The sequence below is a fragment of the Miscanthus floridulus genome, chromosome 10 (genome assembly GCF_019320115.1).
Source record: "Miscanthus floridulus cultivar M001 chromosome 10, ASM1932011v1, whole genome shotgun sequence".
Lineage (NCBI taxonomy): Eukaryota > Viridiplantae > Streptophyta > Magnoliopsida > Poales > Poaceae > Miscanthus > Miscanthus floridulus.
The window spans coordinates 1997942-2016220 of NC_089589.1; the positions used below are offsets into that span (position 1 = coordinate 1997942).

The following is an 18279-nucleotide window of genomic DNA, read 5'->3' on the forward strand; positions in this document are numbered from 1 at the left end:
TAATACATGTGTTATATAACTTTAGACTCAATTTTTTATTGTTTATATTGCATATTTTTGTATTCAATATATGTGTAGTCATAAAGCATACTAATATTTGTTTAGATTTAAATATTTTTTAGAAAAAGCATACTTCATGTGCTAGTCTCTAAAAAAAATTCGTCGAAATTTTAGCCGAATTTCGCGAAATTCGGTAGTTTCGGTGGTGGCCGAAATTTTTGCAATACCGAAATTGAAAACCTCTCTTATCACTGCACTACACACTCAGTTGAGAGTATAAGATGTTTTTTTATTAGCATTTTGTTATCTTATATTGAATGTTTTGACAACTAAATAATTTTGAATGAAAAACATTTAACTACAAAGTTTTAGATCTTGTCAAGAACTACAACATAGGACATGTTTCCATTCGAGAGTGTTTTAAAATTTTAAATTTTTTAATCTCAAAACATGATAACTTAATGACTTCAAATGATAAACTTGTAAACTATGAAGTTGTAGATCGCATCGGCCACCACCACAAATTTGCTATTGACCAAGTCAAACATTTGAAGTTGTTTAAAAATCTTAAAATTAGAATTTTAAAACCTAAGTACTTCGAACACATATTTATGACTCTAAATAACTTCAAATAAAAAAACTTGTCTACGACAAAGTTATAGATCATTGAGAACTAAAATTTAGTTGTAGACTATGTCAACATCCGTGATCATTCAAAAAGGCTTGGATTAAATTTGAAATTCTAAAAAAATAAAACGAAGTCCCGTGACTCTAAACAATTTTAAATAAAAACTTGTCATCTACAAAGTTATAGATCGCATTGATTTCTATAAATTTTGTATAAAGTTCGTCTTCATCGACTTCATATGAAATTATGAATTATTTTTATGTAACTATTTCTAAAGACGGGTCTCTTATGAGTGTTGCCCTTATTAATCGATTTCTAGAGGCGACACCCTTAGAATTACTGTCTAGTTAATAGCCATTTTCAGATGCGGACATCACTGTTAATCGAATAACAGAGGTGGTCTCCTTGGTATGTCCACCTCTATAAATCTCTATCTCTACCTAATATTAAAGAGCAAAGCATTTGTTCTGATCCAATTTTTTACTTCCCAAATTTTTTCGTCCTACTTTTTTACTTCCTGCAATCTGCCCTCACACCCTCCGTATCTCATATATGACCTGGATTCATGACCCATATATGATCTGGATTGTTGATACATGCTCATACAAATTAGAATAACTTGCGTCCAATAATGATACGGGTCCGATCCCAACACGTATTGGGGTTCCATACAACGCACTTGCATTTTTGCTAGTGATTAAAGTCAAATGTTTGCCTGAGACTTGCCTAACCATCTATAGACTATATAGGTGCAGCTTCTAACAATATCAACCTCTAGTAATTAGGGGGTCTGTTTCCCTTTTTTTTGTAGTGGTGGTTTTACAACATTTCTAAAATTGTCGACCTCTTTGCATCCATGTGCACATCTTTATCGGCAGCACTAGCGCCTAGACGTCTGGACGCCCGCGGCTGCTCCGCCTCGTCCGCTCGGATTCGCGTGCCGCCCGCGCAAGCTCTGTTTCTCGCGCTCTCATCCAAACCGTCCACTTCAGATCCACTGCCCACACTGCTCGGATGACTCGCCCCCGCCTCTTCCACGCCCGCACGGCGCCCATCTCTTCCACAATAGCACCGTGCGCCCTATGCCTCCTCCCCACACCGCCGACGACGGCCTGCGCCTCCTCCACGCGTCGGTTGCCGCGGCTTGGCCCTACCCGCCCTCATGGACACCAACGACGACAGTCTACACTTGCAACATGAAACACTCGAATGCAACATACATTTGAAACAGATGAAACATTAGGGACATACGCTTGCAACATGTGTGTGAAACATGTGCAACATCCCGAGAAAACAATTGCAACATGAAAAAACACTTACTGCAACATAAGACTAGAAACATTTGGAACATACTGTTGCAACATAAATGTGAAAACATATGCAACATCCAGATAAAAAATGATTGCAACATACGTCTGGAAACAGATGAAACATTTTGAACAAACGGTTGCAACATGCTTTATGAAACACTTGCAACATGTGCAACATCCCCTGATCTACTTTTGTAACATCCATAAGAAACAACTACAATACCTTTGAAATGATTGAAACATACATTTGCAACATAGGGGAGGGGAAGCCTAGGTCGGTCGATTCTAGCCGGCCGGGTCGGAGTCGGCGGCGCACGAGCACCGCCGCCACCAGTACCGGGCTTGGCTCAGCAGCGACGGTGGGGATGGGGGGCGGGGGGCGCCATGGCCACCGGGGTGGGGAGGAGCTCGGTCGCTGGGTGAGAGAGGGCGCCGCCGGGAGTGGGGAGGGCGCCGCGCCGGGGTGGAGGAGAGCTGCCCACTCCCCTGCAACACCGCCGCACACCTCCATGGATCTCGCCGGAGGCGAGTGGATCTCGCTCCTACTCTATGGATCTTGCCGGGGTGGGGGAGAGGACCGCTGGATCTGCGAGCGTTGGGGGCTCTCGGTGGGCGAGGACACCGGGCGTTGGTGCGTTGCGGCAGGGGCTGAGGAGCGCGGAAGGGGTAAGGGCGGGAGCGGAGCGGAACGAGGAGTGCGGAAGTTGATTTTGTTTTTTTAGGCGAGCGGCGCATAAGGCAGTGAGTGGACAAGTGAGGCCTTCGGCCTTCCGGACGTGTTAATAGTAGCATTACCTATCTTTTATATACCATCGCTTTCATCATTCACCAACTGGATTCCTGATCGCCGACAATATAGATCTAGACCTAATCGTTGTTTTACTTTTACTTGAGTTGAGATACTAACGCCCTCTTTGGCAATGTTTGGGGGCCCGGCTGCTATATCGGCCTAGACTGCCCAGCGACGCCAAGCACGTGGGCCTGTACCATTGGGCTGGAGTGAAGCTGTGCGCGCGATGGATGGACACGTATCCGATAGAGAAGATTGCGCGCCATGCACGGACCAGGGATGGATGGACTCGGACCTGCATGCCCGTCTTATAAAGGACCTTCTTGATCCCCAAACCAACATGTACGTGCCAGTCTACAATCTCAAAGCACATAAATGTCCTTTTTTTGATCATGCTCTTCTAGAACTCTGCAATCTCTCTCTCAATACTCTACTCTAGTACAGAATTACCAATCCCCTACCTACAACGCAGCGAAGCGGATGTAAGTAATCTTCATGTGTGCTCTTTGTCACCTGCTCACCGTCTCCGTCTTCAATCCCTAGCTATATAGAACACACACATGCAGATGCAGCAAAACCTCACCGCCATCCAACACAGCAGGCACAACCTCACCGCTGCGCTATGGCCAAAGTTGGAGTGAGCGCTGCGCTTCTGACCACAACAATGCTGCTGCTGCTGCTGCTGCTGCTTCAGCAGCAGCCACTGGGCGCTGCCGGCGATGACGCTGCTGTCGACGACCTGCGCTACCGGCGGCATCGAGGATTCCGGCACCGGAACGCGCCCCAGACACCCACGGCGCCCGTGCAGCCCGTCCACCCGCCGCCCCCACCACCGCCGTACTGCAACGACACGTTCGCCCCCGAAGAGTCTCTCACGGAGAGCGGGGACGTCTGCGTGCCGGTGCCATCGCCGTCTCCGCCAGTGCCGCCTCCCCGCGGCCTGCGATGCCCGCCGTGCACCTGCCCGAGGCCACCGCAGCCGCAGCAGCCGCGCCCGTTCCCCGGCTGGCCCGTGCCACGGCCGTTGCCGGTTCCGGGCAGGGGCGGCGGCAGCAACGCCGGCGCCGGCTACGACTGCGTGGCGCCTCTGGCGCCACTGACGGCCTGCGGTGACTTCGTGACGGGGAACGAGACGGAGACGCCGACGCCCACCAGCGAATGCTGCTCCGCCCTCGCGGCGTTCCTGCGCACGTCCAGCGCCGCGGCGGCTGCCGGAGGAGGGGACCACATGCTACGCTGCCTGTGCCCGGTCATCCTCGGCGACGTGAACAAGGTGTTGCACAAACCCGTTGACCCCGTCCGCATGATGTACCTGCCCATCGCCTGCGGCGTCATCCTCCCGCCGCAGGTTTTGTACGTTTGCTTCAGTGAGTGGTCCTCTGCTCTTGTCTGTGTTTCCCAGTTTTTCATCTGATCTGACGCGGTGCATGGATTGCTGCTGCAGCTGGGCGTCCTTCCCCCACCAACTTCCCACAGAGTTCGGGGACGGGGAGTGACCCATCCCCATAGACCAATCGAAGAAGAGGTCATCACCAACTTCAGTGATTATTTCTTGGTAGTTTGTAAGAATGCTTCTCACTCAAATCTTATTACTCCACATTGCACTATTGCAGGTTAGTGGCAAACCATGTCAAGATCTTGCAAGGCTGAAGTATCTATTTAGGAGTACAAAGTGACTCCCTAGCTGAAGTGATCATGGATACACAAAGACAATATGTTTGAGTTTAATACCATTGATGAAACGATTACAAATTCTAATTATGGCCTTGTAACTGAACATCTGTTAAGTTTGTAGTATGATATGCTAATTCAGATATCCATTTGTTTGATTTGCATTCATGATTCTATTACTCACTCAAAACATTTGGAACTAGTCGCCCTGTTCGTTTGGCCTGTTCACCCTTTTTTTTCAGCTTGTTGTTCTGAACTTGTGAATTGTGATGACACTGCAAGGTTACAAGTGCCTCATATTTATATTTTCCTTGCCTTATTCTATCACTCACTCAAACATTTGGAACTGTCCCTTAGAATCATGCAGGGATTTCCTTTTTAGCTCAAGAACTCAGAGCACTGAATTATACTGCAGTCAGCAGCAGCTCAATTTTTTTTCTTCTTTCAACTTCGTGTTCAGAACTTGTAATTTTAGACTGACCTGAAAAAAGAGCATTCTGCTATGTGCACTGGAACGTGGTGGGACATGCAGATGCAGGTGCTTGTCCTGGACGTTGCCTGCGACTGCACTGCCTGCGGGCACGGCGAGGCAGTGAGCCAGTGAGGTAGTCTGATACTGTGCTTCCAAACAACATTTTACAAGAGCGGATAGTTATTGATTGGTTTTCTTGTTCACATCAAAATACAAATGTAAACACTTTACAAGTGTATATATTTTCGTTACGTCTAAACAGGGCATGAACGCATGATGCAAGCTGCAAGCGCGAACATGAGATCTTATCCAGAAGCTTGTGAATTGTTCCCTACTTGTTGATTGGATGGATTTGACGAGTTTGCCTATGATCTTGAGGTTGCTGCTCTTCGGCCATGAAGTGCAAGGACAACAAAGGAGAAGTGAGAAGCTACAGCATGCCTAATTACTTTATTTTCGACTGAATGCACTGCTGCTATGACTTGCTTATTAGTTATTACGATAGGTTTGTGGTGATACCCATCCTGCAAAAGATGTGGTAAACCATGCCCTCTAGATGGAAATTGATACCGATGCCAGCATTTACAATTGCGATGGTTTCCAGTTCAAGTAAGTTATCCACCAAACATAATAGACCCTCTCACATTCTGCACTGTATCGTTTTAAAATAAAGAGCTCATGCATTATTCATCTGTAATATATTTACAGGTACTAGGTTGCAACTGATGGCACTGCCAACGCAGAGATGTTCTGTTCTGTTGTGACGACATTGCTCACCGCATTGTAGAGGCAAGGACTGATGAGAACAACCAGCTAGGCGTCCGGATTGACATTATTAGCAAGCAAAACAGAGAAACAAAGCATGCAATCCACCTTCCCTTCAGGCTACAGAGAACACTGTCACATAGTGTGTGTTTTAGACTGCTAACTCTCACTTGTGAAAGTCAGCCATCCACTCGCAGGAAAATTGTTCAAAGGCAATTCATGTGATGAGGCAAGGCTATGGCCCATACACATCCATTCAAGCATAATTTCCATTTCCCATCATATCTATCTCATTCTCCTGGTAGTACACAAAACTAAACCAAAATAACAGGCTACACAGGGAATGTACTTCTTCGACGATACAAAAAACACTGCCTATTTGTTGCGCCATCTTACACAGGAAGAAACAAACATAGCAATGATCTTACCAAGACACAAAGTTCAGAAAAGAAACACCGGGGGAATAAACCCCACCTGATTTGTTATTTCCTGGCCCAAAGCGGCCGCTAGATCGTTTTACATGTTCGAATTTTGTACATGACTACCACTCAGATGGTGGTGTTGCAGAGCAAACTTCCTGCATTCAACAGGAAACTGGTAACTGGACGCCTTCATGCTTGCATTCGTCTCGTAAACAATCTGTGTAATTAGTTATTTTTTTAATCTATATTTAATGTATAGAACATTTGATAGGATAGGGTTTAAAATTTTGTGCGAGGAACTAAACGTGGCCGAGAATCGAAGAAGCTGCGCTGCTGCAGCCGCGACCAAGAAAAAGTGCAGCGCCCAGAGGACTGCAATCGTCCACCGAGACACCTCGACCTCGCCACTCGAGTCTCAACTCTCAAGGCCTGCTCCCTCTCCCCAAAGCCGTGGACGCCACTCCGTCTCCTCCTCGCCTGCCCCCTTGCCCTCGCCGCCACCGCGGACGCGAGGAGATGCTCCGGCGCCCGCCTCCTCCTCGCCTGCTCCATCGACCTCCCGTCTCGCCCCGCCGCCGCCGCGGACGCGACGAGCGACGACGTGCCGTCGCCCGCTTCTCCTCCTCCTCCTCACCTTCTCCCTCGCCCTCCCGTTCTCCACCTCCGCCGCGGACGCGAGGAGCGAGGACGCGCCGGCGAAGCCGCGCCGCCCCGCTACCAATCGCCCTTGCAGTCCCGCTCGGTGCGTGCGCTGGTGGTTGGGCTCGGCGAGGACTGCAGCGAGGGCCCTTGCCGTCGCGCTCTGCCCTCACCCTCATGTTGGTGCGTGCGCTGCTCGTGGGGCTTGGCGAGTATCCGTCATCGCCGTGCGGCGTGGAAGATGGCGCGCGCGCCGAGATGGCCGCCGGCGCTGTGGAACACCTCACTCAGCTTCTCGCGCACCACGACGATAAGGTAGGGTCTGTCCCTTCACTTGCTCTTGTGTCTGCAGGAATCTGATTGCTTTTGATGATAGAAAAGTGAGCTAGCAACAACAACTGCTTGCCTTGTTTCTTGGTGTAGATTTTGGAATACGTTAGCAGCAACAACTGCCGCCAATTGGGATTTTGGGATGAGGTGTGTGGCAACTAGCAACTAAATCGTTCCATTTGCTGTTAACTTATCCTTTCAGAAGTTAATCCTCGGTTCGACAATACTTCTAATCATTTAGATTAGGAATACCAGAAGGGATTATAATCCAAACCAATATATGTATAAAAAAAAAGCTTCTATGTTGAAGTGGACAATGATAGGTAATAATCTAAGCTACTGTCGTTTTTAATCCAAACCAATATACTTTGTAGTTCATGCGCTTGTGCAGTCCTGCTTGAGTTTAGTTGCGATAAGCTTTTCACTGTAAAAGAACTGCAACTAGATAAGTTCAGATATGGACTTCGAAAATATCACCATCGAGTGCCTTGGAATCCAGTAATTCAGTGGAGTACTATTTAGTCTCTTATATTAAATCACTGCACTTCTAAGAAGCCTGGATCTACTTTTAGACTAAATATTCAGTAATGTGCAATAGTCATATGTGACACCTTCAACTGCAAGGGAACCTTTTTTTTCATCCTTGCTCCCATGTTCCATGTAGTTTTGTCTCATTAATAAGTCCTCTTTCCATTTGACGATTCACAGGCACTGTTCAATGTATCCTGTATAATCGACTGCTGCTGCAAGTAATTGTAGATACAGAAAGGATTTAGCCTATCCTTTACATGAGGAGTACGAATCATGACTAGGATTGGTGTCCTTGCTTTGTTCTATAATTCCATCTTGCATCTGACTTTATTAGGTAAGTATACCATGATATTTCAATTATAGTCGCTAATAGTTCATTATTTTATTGAACACACATTCTCAGGTACGCGAGGTCTGGATAGTTACTATAGCGAGTTACTTCTGTACCTCCATAGCAACCGGCAGCCAGGGCTGGCGGCTGCGTGCCTCCAGTCAGCTCGCTGCGCCTCTTGCCCCAACCTCAGGTATCTTATCTCTGGATACCCTTCAGTTTCCAATCTCCCATTCAGTTTCGATGTCCAGTAAATCTCCCCTTTAGACAAAAATGATCCGTGTTTAGTTGGGAGAGATGGCAGAGCATGCCGTGGTGAGTCCCTGAATGGATTCTTCCTTGCACTAACATGTTCATGTTGGACACAATATTGGCCACATTGGGCTTTGACACCTGTTTTTGGGAACACATCTGTTTTATGAGATGAGATAGAAGAAGCATGTTTTCCAGCTCAAGTTTAGTGAATTATAGAGATAACATGTTTGCAACTCAAGCAGATTTTGCATTGTTATTTTTAGTACAACACTCTGTTATGCAACTCAAGTAGGTTTCTGACTTGATGACAAGTGTTGAAGATGAAACTGTTTCTGACTTGATGACAAGTGTTGACGAACAGAATCGATAGGGTCCAGAACAGCTGTTATAATCAATTAGAGTTCCGCATATGTTTGTGCAATGCAGTTATGCAAAATTTGCCTAATATAAGTAGTTTTAGCTGTCTCTGATCCGAAACTATCTGCATATATAGGGTTCAAAAAGTTGTTTGTTTAGGTGCTTGCATTGCCATGATTTTTTTTTTCTGTTGATGAGTTCAATTCACAGGCCCCATCCAACTATAATGAGTAATTTTTTATGAACTCATTAATCGACTGGCTCACTCCATTTCCTTGTTACCTCTTAAGTGGATGAATGCCAATACTTGTAGATTGTTCTCCCAAAGGTCTCTAATCAGCAGGTATCATTTATGTATTACATGCTATCATTAAAAAATGTGTACATTTCCCAGTGATCTATGAGTCCTTATTTATTGCTAGATATTTGTGGGGCAGCACGATTTGGTTTGGGGCCTTTGTTATATGGACCTTGGGAGTTATGATTTGGGGCATCACAATTTGTCTATATCATACATGATGCTGCGTTGTGCTGTCTCTTATACTAGAAGCTTGAAGGATATGAATTTGTGATCCATGGATTTTTTTATTCCCTACTGCACATATATCTTGGTATCTGATTTCTCCTCATGATGATTTGGCAGGTACCTTGCAGAGTTCAAGTAAGGTGCAGAGAGGAAGGGTGCTGCAGTGAGGAACCATGAATGCTTACAATGCTGCTCAGGTTTGATCTTTGTGTACATGTTGAAAGGATGACTGCATATCTTCTTAGGCCCTGTTTAGTTTCCAAAAATTTTCACCCCAAAGTGTCACATCGAATCTTGCGGCACATGCATGGAGTACTAAATGTAGACGAAAAAAAAACTAATTGCACAGTTCTCGGCAAAATCGCGAGACGAATCTTTTAAGCCTAATTAGTCAATGAAAAGCCTTAAGTGCTACAGTAACCCCCATGTGCTAATGACCGATTAATTAGTATCATTAGATTCGTCTCGCAGTTTCCTGATGGGTTCTGTAATTTGTTTTTTTATTAGTATCCAAAAATCCCTCCCGACATCCTTCCGACACATCGATGTGACACCCAAAAATTTTCATTTCGCGAACTAAACACGCCCTTAATTGTACAAATAGTAGAGATGACATTGAAGTTGTGTCTGTTAACGATCATTAATCTTGAAAGCAATGTAATTTGGAATCATTTTCATTACATGTTTGAAGTGTATCTTGCTTTCTACAATGCTGAGTTTGTATTTCTCTGTTAGGAATGATTACCAAAATATTTATTACAAAACTTTTCTTAATGTCAGTTGTCCTGTTGTATATTGCATTTCCTTTCTGATCCACTGAATTTAATCTTATATACACATAATCACAAAAAGGGACTTATCTAAACTGTAGCTGTAATCAACCTCATTACATGTGTCCTGTTTCAGGCTTATATGTTCAAGTATGATTCAACGCACGGCCCACTCAAAGGCTCCATAAAGGTTGTCGATGTGTCAACCTTGGAGATTAATGGGAAGCAAATCAAGTTACTGTTAGAATTAATTGCTATTTACTTTTAATCACCTAGTTACTTGTGTAATCTCCTAGCTTTAATCTCCTAGCTAGCTGTGCTGAGTTAATGCCCAGCTGGCCCCTTGGGGTTCGGCTGGCCTCTTGGGACTCGGCTGGCCCTTTGGGTCACCCTCCTCCTCTCTTTTTATATGTAATCTCTTCTGTAAACTCAATACAAGGAATCTACCTTGTCGCTGCCAAGCGGATCCTTCGCTATCTTCAGGGCACCCTCAGCCATGGTCTGGTCATTCCCCGAACAGCCCCAACACAGCTCCGTGTCTACACCGACGCTGATTGGGCCGGCTGCCCGGACACCCGCCGCTCCACCTCCGGCTACGCCGTCTTCCTCGGAGGCAACCTGGTCTCCTGGTCCTCCAAGCGGCAGCCCACTGTCTCCCGGTCCAGCGCCGAGGCAGAGTACCGGGCTGTTGCCAACGGCGTCGCTGAAGCCACTTGGCTGCGGCAACTGCTCCAGGAACTTCACCATCCCCTGGACTCCACATGCCTCATCTACTGCGACAATGTCAGCGCCTGCTACCTCTCCACCAACCCCGTTCAACATCAGCGCACCAAGCACGTGGAAATCGACCTTCACTTCGTCCGTGAACGTGTCGCCATGGGTGCAGTCCGGGTTCTTCATGTGCCCACCACGTCGCAATTCGCCGATGTCTTCACCAAGGGGCTCCCTTCCTCTGTCTTCATGGATTTTCGCTCCAGTCTAAACGTTCGCTCCACCGACGATCTGACTGCGGGGGGGTGTTAGAATTAATTGCTATTTACTTTTAATCACCTAGTTACTTGTGTAATCTCCTAGCTTTAATCTCCTAGCTAGCTGTGCTGAGTTAATGCCCAGCTAGCCCCTTGGGGTTCCGCTGGCCTCTTGGGACTCGGCTGGCCCTTTGGGTTACCCTCCTCATCTCTTTTTATATGTAATCTCTTCTGTAAACTCATTACAAGGAATCTAAGCCTGTTAGGCTATTGTCTATCAGTTACAAGCAAAAGGTAAGAAAAAGAAGGTCCCAGGTTGCGAAGCCTGCCTGCTATGCTCTGTGTAATATAAATGTTTTTTCAATAAAGTTCAGGCAGCTAGCAAAACTGAATATATATTGGTTTGTGAACGTGTCTGGTTCTTTATTGAATGGCTACTTGGCTAGTAACTTTAAATTATGAAAAATAAATATCTTTGGTGTCCTCTGATATTCTATTCTGGTAATGTCCAAGTCCAACACCCAAGTTCCAACTAGTCTCCTGTGTTGACTATCTTTGGACATTAGCTAGTGTATGGCCTTATTGTATTGTCAGTGTAATTGATTTCTTATTTTCAGAGAAGGATATGATCTTCTCTGTACCTATTGCTAAGTGATCAATTTTAGTATGGTAGTGTTGTTCAAGCATGTCACATATATTGATCAATTTCGGCATTCCACGCTTTCAACATTACTAGTCTCTGATGCTGATTTGAATAGTAGTTTTCTTTCTGATATCCCAGATCTTGATATGTTTTGTGTTGGTATTTAAGTATATGAGCAACTTTGTGCACTGTGTAGGTACTGCATGCTGGGAGTGGTAACAAAAATGCATTCAAAACACAAATTGCGGTAGAATACAATCAGGTTGGATTGCTTCCCTCTTGGTATGGACAATCAGGTACAGTCAGCATTTGGTGTGATTCGTTTTTTTACAAATTTGGTGCAGTTTGTGCAGGCGATCTAGGATACTATAGGATCTTTGAATATGGCTTGAATACTTGGAACCTAATGTTTATTTGGAATTCTAAGGTGCTTGTGGTCTGCATTATTTGTATTCTAACAATGATAGGAGGGAGGGTTTGGCTCTGGTAGCCAAGGATGACTATTCATAGCTCTGAATTTCGTTTCATTTGATAAATTTTCTTAAATTAGTAACCCTTGAAAATCTGACTTTTTTTAACATTCTGCAGCAGTCTAGTATGCCTGGATCAATGTATTTTAAGATTTTATACAGACGAATGTTGTGGAAATATCTATTATGTAGTACATATTTACTGCGTGCAAGTGTTCCTGCAACTTGGTTCATGCATAAATCGTAGACATATTTGGTCGATATAATTTACTAGTATTTGCAACTGTGCGCCCCATATCGTCCACCGCTAACTTCCAGCGTCGACTCCTTGTGACTCCTGCCTTCTGCCACTTCTCTCCACCTGCACAGCTTGGGTGATGCTTTTCACATGGATTATGCTCCTAAACTCCAAAACTCGAATCTAGATCCTACACCTTACTCCCCACCATTTCTAGGAGTCTAGTTAAATTGTAAGTTCATCTTGGGATGAGGAACTGTCATGACCTAGCACATGGACCTGTAATAGTATTAGGGAGTGGGTCATGGTTTAGGCCTGCGTGCCTTTCATTGTGTTGGACTTGGCCCATGTATGAAGCCATATATACCCTTTGGCTGCTCTGTAGACGGTATCGATAATGAAATGAACTAATCTTCTCCAAATCTTCTATTTCTCTCCTCTTCTCCGTTCTTCTCCAGAGACGGCGCCGCCGATCTCTCCCCGCCGTGCGTGTACGCCGGTAGTTACCTCAAGGATCGTGACATTTGGTACCAGAGCCATCGATCGAGGAAGTATGGCCCGACCCGGATCTACACTGTCCGTCGCCACCATCGCCGAGCTCGAGGCGAAGATGGATCGCATGCTGCAGATGATGGATGAAGTGAACGCGGGGATGTGTAGCACCCTCAAGACCCTCGCATCTGCGACACGGTCGTCCGCGCCCTCGTCTTCGCCCACTTCACCGGCTGTTACTGTAGTAAACACACCGTTACTGTAGCAAACCCGCTGTTACTGTAACAAAACCGCTGTCAAAAACCGCCCGGGGGGTAAAATAGACGTTTTGGAAAGTTCAGGGGGTAAAACAGACGGTTTCATAGTTGGGGGTGAAGTAGATCATGTATGAAAGGTGGGGGGGTTAAGTAGACTTTTTTCATTATCTATAGGAAAAAGTCTACTTAACCCCCCATCTATCATACTTGGTCTACTTCACCCCCAACTATGAAACCGTCTGTTTTACCCCCTGAACTATCTAAAACCGTCTGTTTTACCCCCTGGGCGGTTTTTCAGCGGTGGTTTTGGTACAGTACCCGTGGTTTTGAATTTTCTTTTTTTCATTTATTTTCGGTGAATTTTTGAAAAATCATAGTAAATCATAGAAAAATCATAAAATGAAAAATCTAATTTTATTGGACTCCACATGAGTAGATCTACACAGTGAATATATAATACGGTATGCTTTAGTACAAAATTTTTTTGTAGCTTTAGATTAATTGGAAAATCCAATTTTGTCTGTAATTAATTAGAATTTATCTATAACTAAGTTATACATAGTCCAATGAGTACGAAATTTTTACTATAGTTCAAGCATACAATAATTAGCGTACCATAAAAATTTCACCACAATTGGAGCATAGAAGCTGCAGCTATGAATTATTCCAATTAATTCCAGACAAAATTAGATTTTCCAATTAATCTAATGCTACAGTAAAAATTTTGTACTAAAGTATACCGTATTATATATTCACTATGTAGATCTACTCATGTGGAGTCCAATAAAATTAGATTTTTCATTTTATGATTTTTCTATGATTTACTATGATTTTTCAAAAATTCACCGAAAATAAATGAAAAAAAAGAAAATTCAAAACCACGGGTACTGTAGCAAAACCGCCGCTGAAAAACCGCCCAGGGGGTAAAACAGACGGTTTTAGATAGTTCAGGGGGTAAAACAGGCGGTTTCATAGTTTGGGGGTGAAGTAGACCAAGTATGATAGGTGGGGGGTTAAGTAGACTTTTTCCATTATCTATAGGTCCTTCAGATTTGAGATCATGAGTAACTAGAAAGAATGGCTGGAGATCGTCCTCTTCCAGTGATAGAAGAGATGGAGATCACAGCTGGAAACGACTTTGTAAGATGTTGCATTTCATGTGGAGAGTGGGTCACAACAGTTTGGCTATGCGGGTTAATCTGAAACGCAGAGGCATGAAGCTGGATCCTAGCTGTGTAATGTGTGGTAGATTTGATGAAGATGGTGGTCACCTGTTTTTTAAATGCAAGAATGTTAAAGGGGTGTGGTTAGAGTTGCATCTGGAACAAGTGAGGTCTTGTTTAGCGTGGGCTGCTTCAACCAAAGATTTAGTCATGGAGGTGCTGAAGCTGAAAGAGGAGGTGCAATGCAAAGTGATCATGCTCATGTATCTCTGGTGGTCCGAAAGATGCAGGGTTCGAGAAGGTGAAAAGCCGAAGGCACAGGGACAGTTAGCAGTTTAGCACAACTGATAAACTGTTATGCTGAAGAATGGTTGTCACTGAAACAAGCGACGGTGGAGTCTGTCCCAAGTCGACAAAAATCTGTCTGAACGAGGCCTCCGGATGGCTATGTTAAGATCAATATGTTAAGATCAATTGTGATGGTGCATTTAAACAGGAGGATCGATCGGGTGGACGGGGATATGTCATCAGAGGAGGAGACAGGGTGGTTATCTATTCAGGCTATGGCAGGCTGGGGAAAGTGGTAGAGGCGTCCCATGCGGAGATTATTGCTTGCCTGCAAGGCACTGTTTGCTTGAGCTTATCGGTCAGAATCAGCCAGCCAAAAAACAGTGTTTTTCTCTCACAATAAATCAGCCATACAAATCAGCCGGAGAAGCTAGGGATCCAGAAGGTGGTCTTGGAGACTGATGCCATGATGGTGGTTCAAGCAGCCAATTCTCCCGAGTTTGATCGATGCTCGGCGAGGAGTGGTCTGCTCTGGGAGCTGAAGGAAAGTCTTTCTTGAAACTTCACTTGTCGAGTGGTAGCTTACAACTTTGTCGCACACAGCTTAGCTGCCCTCGGGGCAAAGTTGAGTCCGGGAACTGATCCGATCCAGGACAGTATTCCACCTTGTATTTGCGTACTGGTGACCAAAGATTTGGTGTCAGGGTTTGAGTAATGGAGATCGCTTCCATGTTTCAAAAAAGAAAAAAAGAAAAAAGAAGAAGTACTACTACCATGCCATCTGGTGTGATGTGTAAGCGCAGCCTACTTTGCAGGCAAACAAAGATGTATGGTATGGCCCGGTTAATTAATCGTATGCATCGGAGGACATTCTTCGTCTACAACTGAAGAGTAACGTCACTCACTTGAGTGAAAAAAGAGAACAAATTAGATAGTTTTTTTGCTGGAAAATAAACTTCCTATCTGGATCACATTCCTTTGTCTATGTAATTTGCATTGTGTTCGCTATTTTTGCACTCAAAATGCAACAATTTGACAAACTATATATCTCAATACCTGCAAAAAGAAGAAAAAAAAAGAATTGATCATACAGGTATAAATATAGATTGGGCCTTGACTAGCCTAGTACATACTGTAAAATAGCCCAGCCCAATCAGAGTCCAAAGACCTCCTTGTAATAATTTGTCTAGCCCGCCAAGTGTCTCTTCTGATTTGCTTCGATATCAGTCTTGCCTAAACAGACCAGCCTCCTTCACCGGCCCAAGATTCCAACATTTAAATGGCCTTGTCCACAAACTCAGTGTTCCTAGGCTTTACACCCTTACCATTGGCCAAGCCCATTTCAGCTTAAAACCCAGAAAATAAACACTACCACTTGGTAATACCAAACTGACGGAATTCAGCTAAAAAACTGACCGAACATGTCAAAACTATCAAATGTTCATGTGAAACAAGGACATGTATCTTACATATCTATTTATGTTTTAATCTTTCTATAAAATTTAAAAGCTATAATCTATTTTATGATAACCATGATATCTATAATATAAGTTAATATTGGCAATAATATAACAATATCCTATTATGCCCGTTCCAAATTAAAATATAACTGTGAGAGTTTTTCTCACATTGTAAGTGCAAAACTATTTACTCGTACATATATTATAACACTAATTTCATACTGTATCCAACAGTTTTATTAGTTGGACGATCGATTGATCCAAATTTTTAACAACCTCAGTACATTTTTTCTTTGCCGTTGTAAAGTATACAAATATTTACTCAAACATATATCAAAACATTAATTTCTGTACTATCCAACTCTCTGATTAGCTGGATAACCGGTTGATCCAAGTTTTAGTAAGAATAAATTTTGTTTTTAATCATAACTCAGTGCTATAGAAAGTTCAATACCACTGGGCCCATATCACCGCCGGTTTTGACCTTTGACGGTGGAAGTGGGGTGTGGCCAATGACAGTATACTTTATCAGCGCTGGTCAAAATAATGATCACCATTGGTTCCTTAAAACTAACCAGCGGTGATATTTAGAAAAATAAAACAAAAAAAGACTAGCTATCAGCGGGCTAAAATCACCTTTTTGGTTTGATTTGTGTCACCATTGGTTTGATTTGCAGCAGAATGACAAATCCTTGAAAGTGTACATACAAACTTCCTATCTGGATGACATTCCTTTGTTGATGCGATTTGCATTGTGTTCGCTATTTTTCCACTCAAAATGCACATAATTTGTCAAAATATATATATCTCAAAACCCGCAAAAAGGAGAAGAAAAGGAAGCATTGATCATACAGGTATAAATCTAGATTGGGCTTTGACTAGTCTAGTCTATATTGTAAAATAGCCTAGCCCAATTAAAGTCCAAAGACCTCGACCTACCCCCGGCCCATGAGGCCATGACCCCATGTCAGCAGCATCCGAAAGAACGTCCCGGATCGAGGCCGGGTCGGCCATGCATCATCGTTGAGGCCCGCCGTTGCACTAGGAGTAGCTTGCACGCATGGCTCACGAGCCAGGACTGCCTGACTGATTGATCGCCAAGCATTTCCAGATGTTCACCATGCATCTCGGTTCTGTCTGCCGCTTTACTTGCTTCGTTCTCTCTGGCCTTGGCGCCTTCATTCTTAACTTGCAGGCACAACAGACACAGGCGATCTACATCAAGGAAAAACTCGCTAGCTGTACTTCAGTGCTCATGGCTGAAGCACCAAGCCTTGCGTTGGCTTCCACTGTCATTGACAGTTTGAACCTCAACAACATCAACTATTTGTCGGACTGTGAACAGTTGGTTCATTTTCTCAATGAGGCTGACCATTCCAATCCCCCGGACTGGAGAATCAAACATTTCACACAAATATTCTCCAACCATGCAAGAATCAGGGAATCCAACATCTTCAAAATCAACATGCGATTAAACACAACAGCAGATGCGCTGGCGCCGCGCCAAGCTGTTGAAGACTCAACCATTCAGAACACCAATTTAGAATTCTCTTGCTCTTATGAGCATCATGTACTCCAGTGCACTCTTACTCAAGCTCTACAGTCTGTAGACTTGAATGCTGTAACAATCCTTGCAGCACGTTGCTGCTAATAATAAAGTTGTTTGTTGTAAAAAAAACTTATGAAATCTGAAGCGGTAGGCCAGCTGGGGTTCGTCAGCACACCAACCCTGCAACTGAAATAAACCCATCTCTTCAGGTTCCCCAGAGCTTTTCGGAATGCTCAGTACACAGGCCGTGGTGTCGTGCACTGGAGATCTGTGCATTAGCACGGCTGTTTGGTTGCACTGCAAGCTGCAATTCCATGCACGAGGTCTATGTCTAGCGCAGTAAGGAACTCCAGGAAGCAAAGCAAGCGAAGAGACGCCACAGTACTGCCAGTAGCCCAGTACGAGTGACAGACGTTACAGTCTACTTACAGAGTACTACAGGGGCAAACAAACAAACAAAAGTGTGTTCTCCTTAGAAGATTTAGGCTGACCCAAATAGTAATTCTAAATGAATCCTAAAGGCTCACTCACACATGCATAGTCCCACGTTACTACTCTAAGAGTGAGGCTAACTTAAACAGTTGATTTATCTCCAACTAGTTGAAGCTATTAGGGAAATTAGGGAGAGGAAAAGGAAGAAACACATGCGCAAGCTTGCCTTGCCTCGGGGCGGGGCAATGAGGTGGGCGCATTCTAGCAAGTAGGTAGTCTTCAAATTTCAAAATTCTATTATTTGCTTACTTTGGTCGTGTTGTCATCAATCACCAAAAAGGGGGAGATTGTGAGGAAAATGGACCCTAGGCCCATTTACTTTGAATTTTGGTGTTTGATGACCAATACAATCAAGTTGGACTAATGAATTTGCAAGTGATTGTTTTGTAGTTCAATAGGGTGCAAGACGTGAATTGGACAAAAGCGACGTGATGATTCGATGATCAACACCATAAGCAAGAC

At 44.2% G+C, this 18279-nt stretch overlaps 2 protein-coding genes across 6 annotated transcripts; both read left to right on the forward strand.

Moving 5' to 3' along the window:
- The first annotated feature begins 3392 nt into the window (after positions 1-3392).
- On the forward strand, positions 3393-4237 carry LOC136487757 (uncharacterized). Its single transcript, XM_066484859.1, has 2 exons — positions 3393-4095; positions 4173-4237. The coding sequence occupies exons 1-2, from the start codon at positions 3393-3395 to the stop codon at positions 4235-4237; spliced, it is 768 nt and encodes a 255-aa protein (XP_066340956.1).
- Positions 4238-6451: 2214 nt separating this feature from the next.
- On the forward strand, positions 6452-15128 carry LOC136486071 (uncharacterized). Of its 5 annotated transcripts, none has more exons than XR_010766655.1 (5): positions 6452-7012; positions 7962-8082; positions 9145-9224; positions 9934-11704; positions 13907-15128. XR_010766655.1 is itself a non-coding variant. In XM_066482842.1 (5 exons), exons 1-4 carry the CDS (start codon positions 6575-6577, stop codon positions 9192-9194), a joined length of 663 nt encoding a protein of 220 aa, XP_066338939.1. In that variant the 5' UTR covers positions 6452-6574; the 3' UTR covers positions 9195-9224; positions 9934-11917. The 5 variants fall into 5 exon arrangements, 2 of the variants coding, with proteins under 2 accessions (XP_066338939.1, XP_066338940.1); XR_010766654.1 differs by lacking the exon at positions 13907-15128 and adding an exon at positions 7736-7892 and having other exon boundaries at positions 9934-11917; XM_066482842.1 differs by lacking the exon at positions 13907-15128 and adding an exon at positions 7121-7174 and having other exon boundaries at positions 9934-11917.
- The last annotated feature ends 3151 nt before the right edge of the window (positions 15129-18279 follow it).

What these genes read in the sequence shown, in the direction of transcription:
- LOC136486071 (XM_066482842.1), top strand. Translation starts at nt 6,575, where the DNA reads ATGCTCCGGCGCCCGCCTCCTCCTCGCCTGCTCCATCGACCTCCCGTC. An exon ending in AATTGGGATTTTGGGATGAG is followed by an intron (nt 7,175 to 7,961) that starts GTGTGTGGCAAC and finishes ACACATTCTCAG; the next exon opens with GTACGCGAGGTCTGGATAGT. An exon ending in GCCTCTTGCCCCAACCTCAG is followed by an intron (nt 8,083 to 9,144) that starts GTATCTTATCTC and finishes ATGATTTGGCAG; the next exon opens with GTACCTTGCAGAGTTCAAGT.
- LOC136487757 (XM_066484859.1), top strand. Translation starts at nt 3,393, where the DNA reads ATGCTGCTGCTGCTGCTGCTGCTGCTTCAGCAGCAGCCACTGGGCGCT. An exon ending in GGTTTTGTACGTTTGCTTCA is followed by an intron (nt 4,096 to 4,172) that starts GTGAGTGGTCCT and finishes TTGCTGCTGCAG; the next exon opens with CTGGGCGTCCTTCCCCCACC.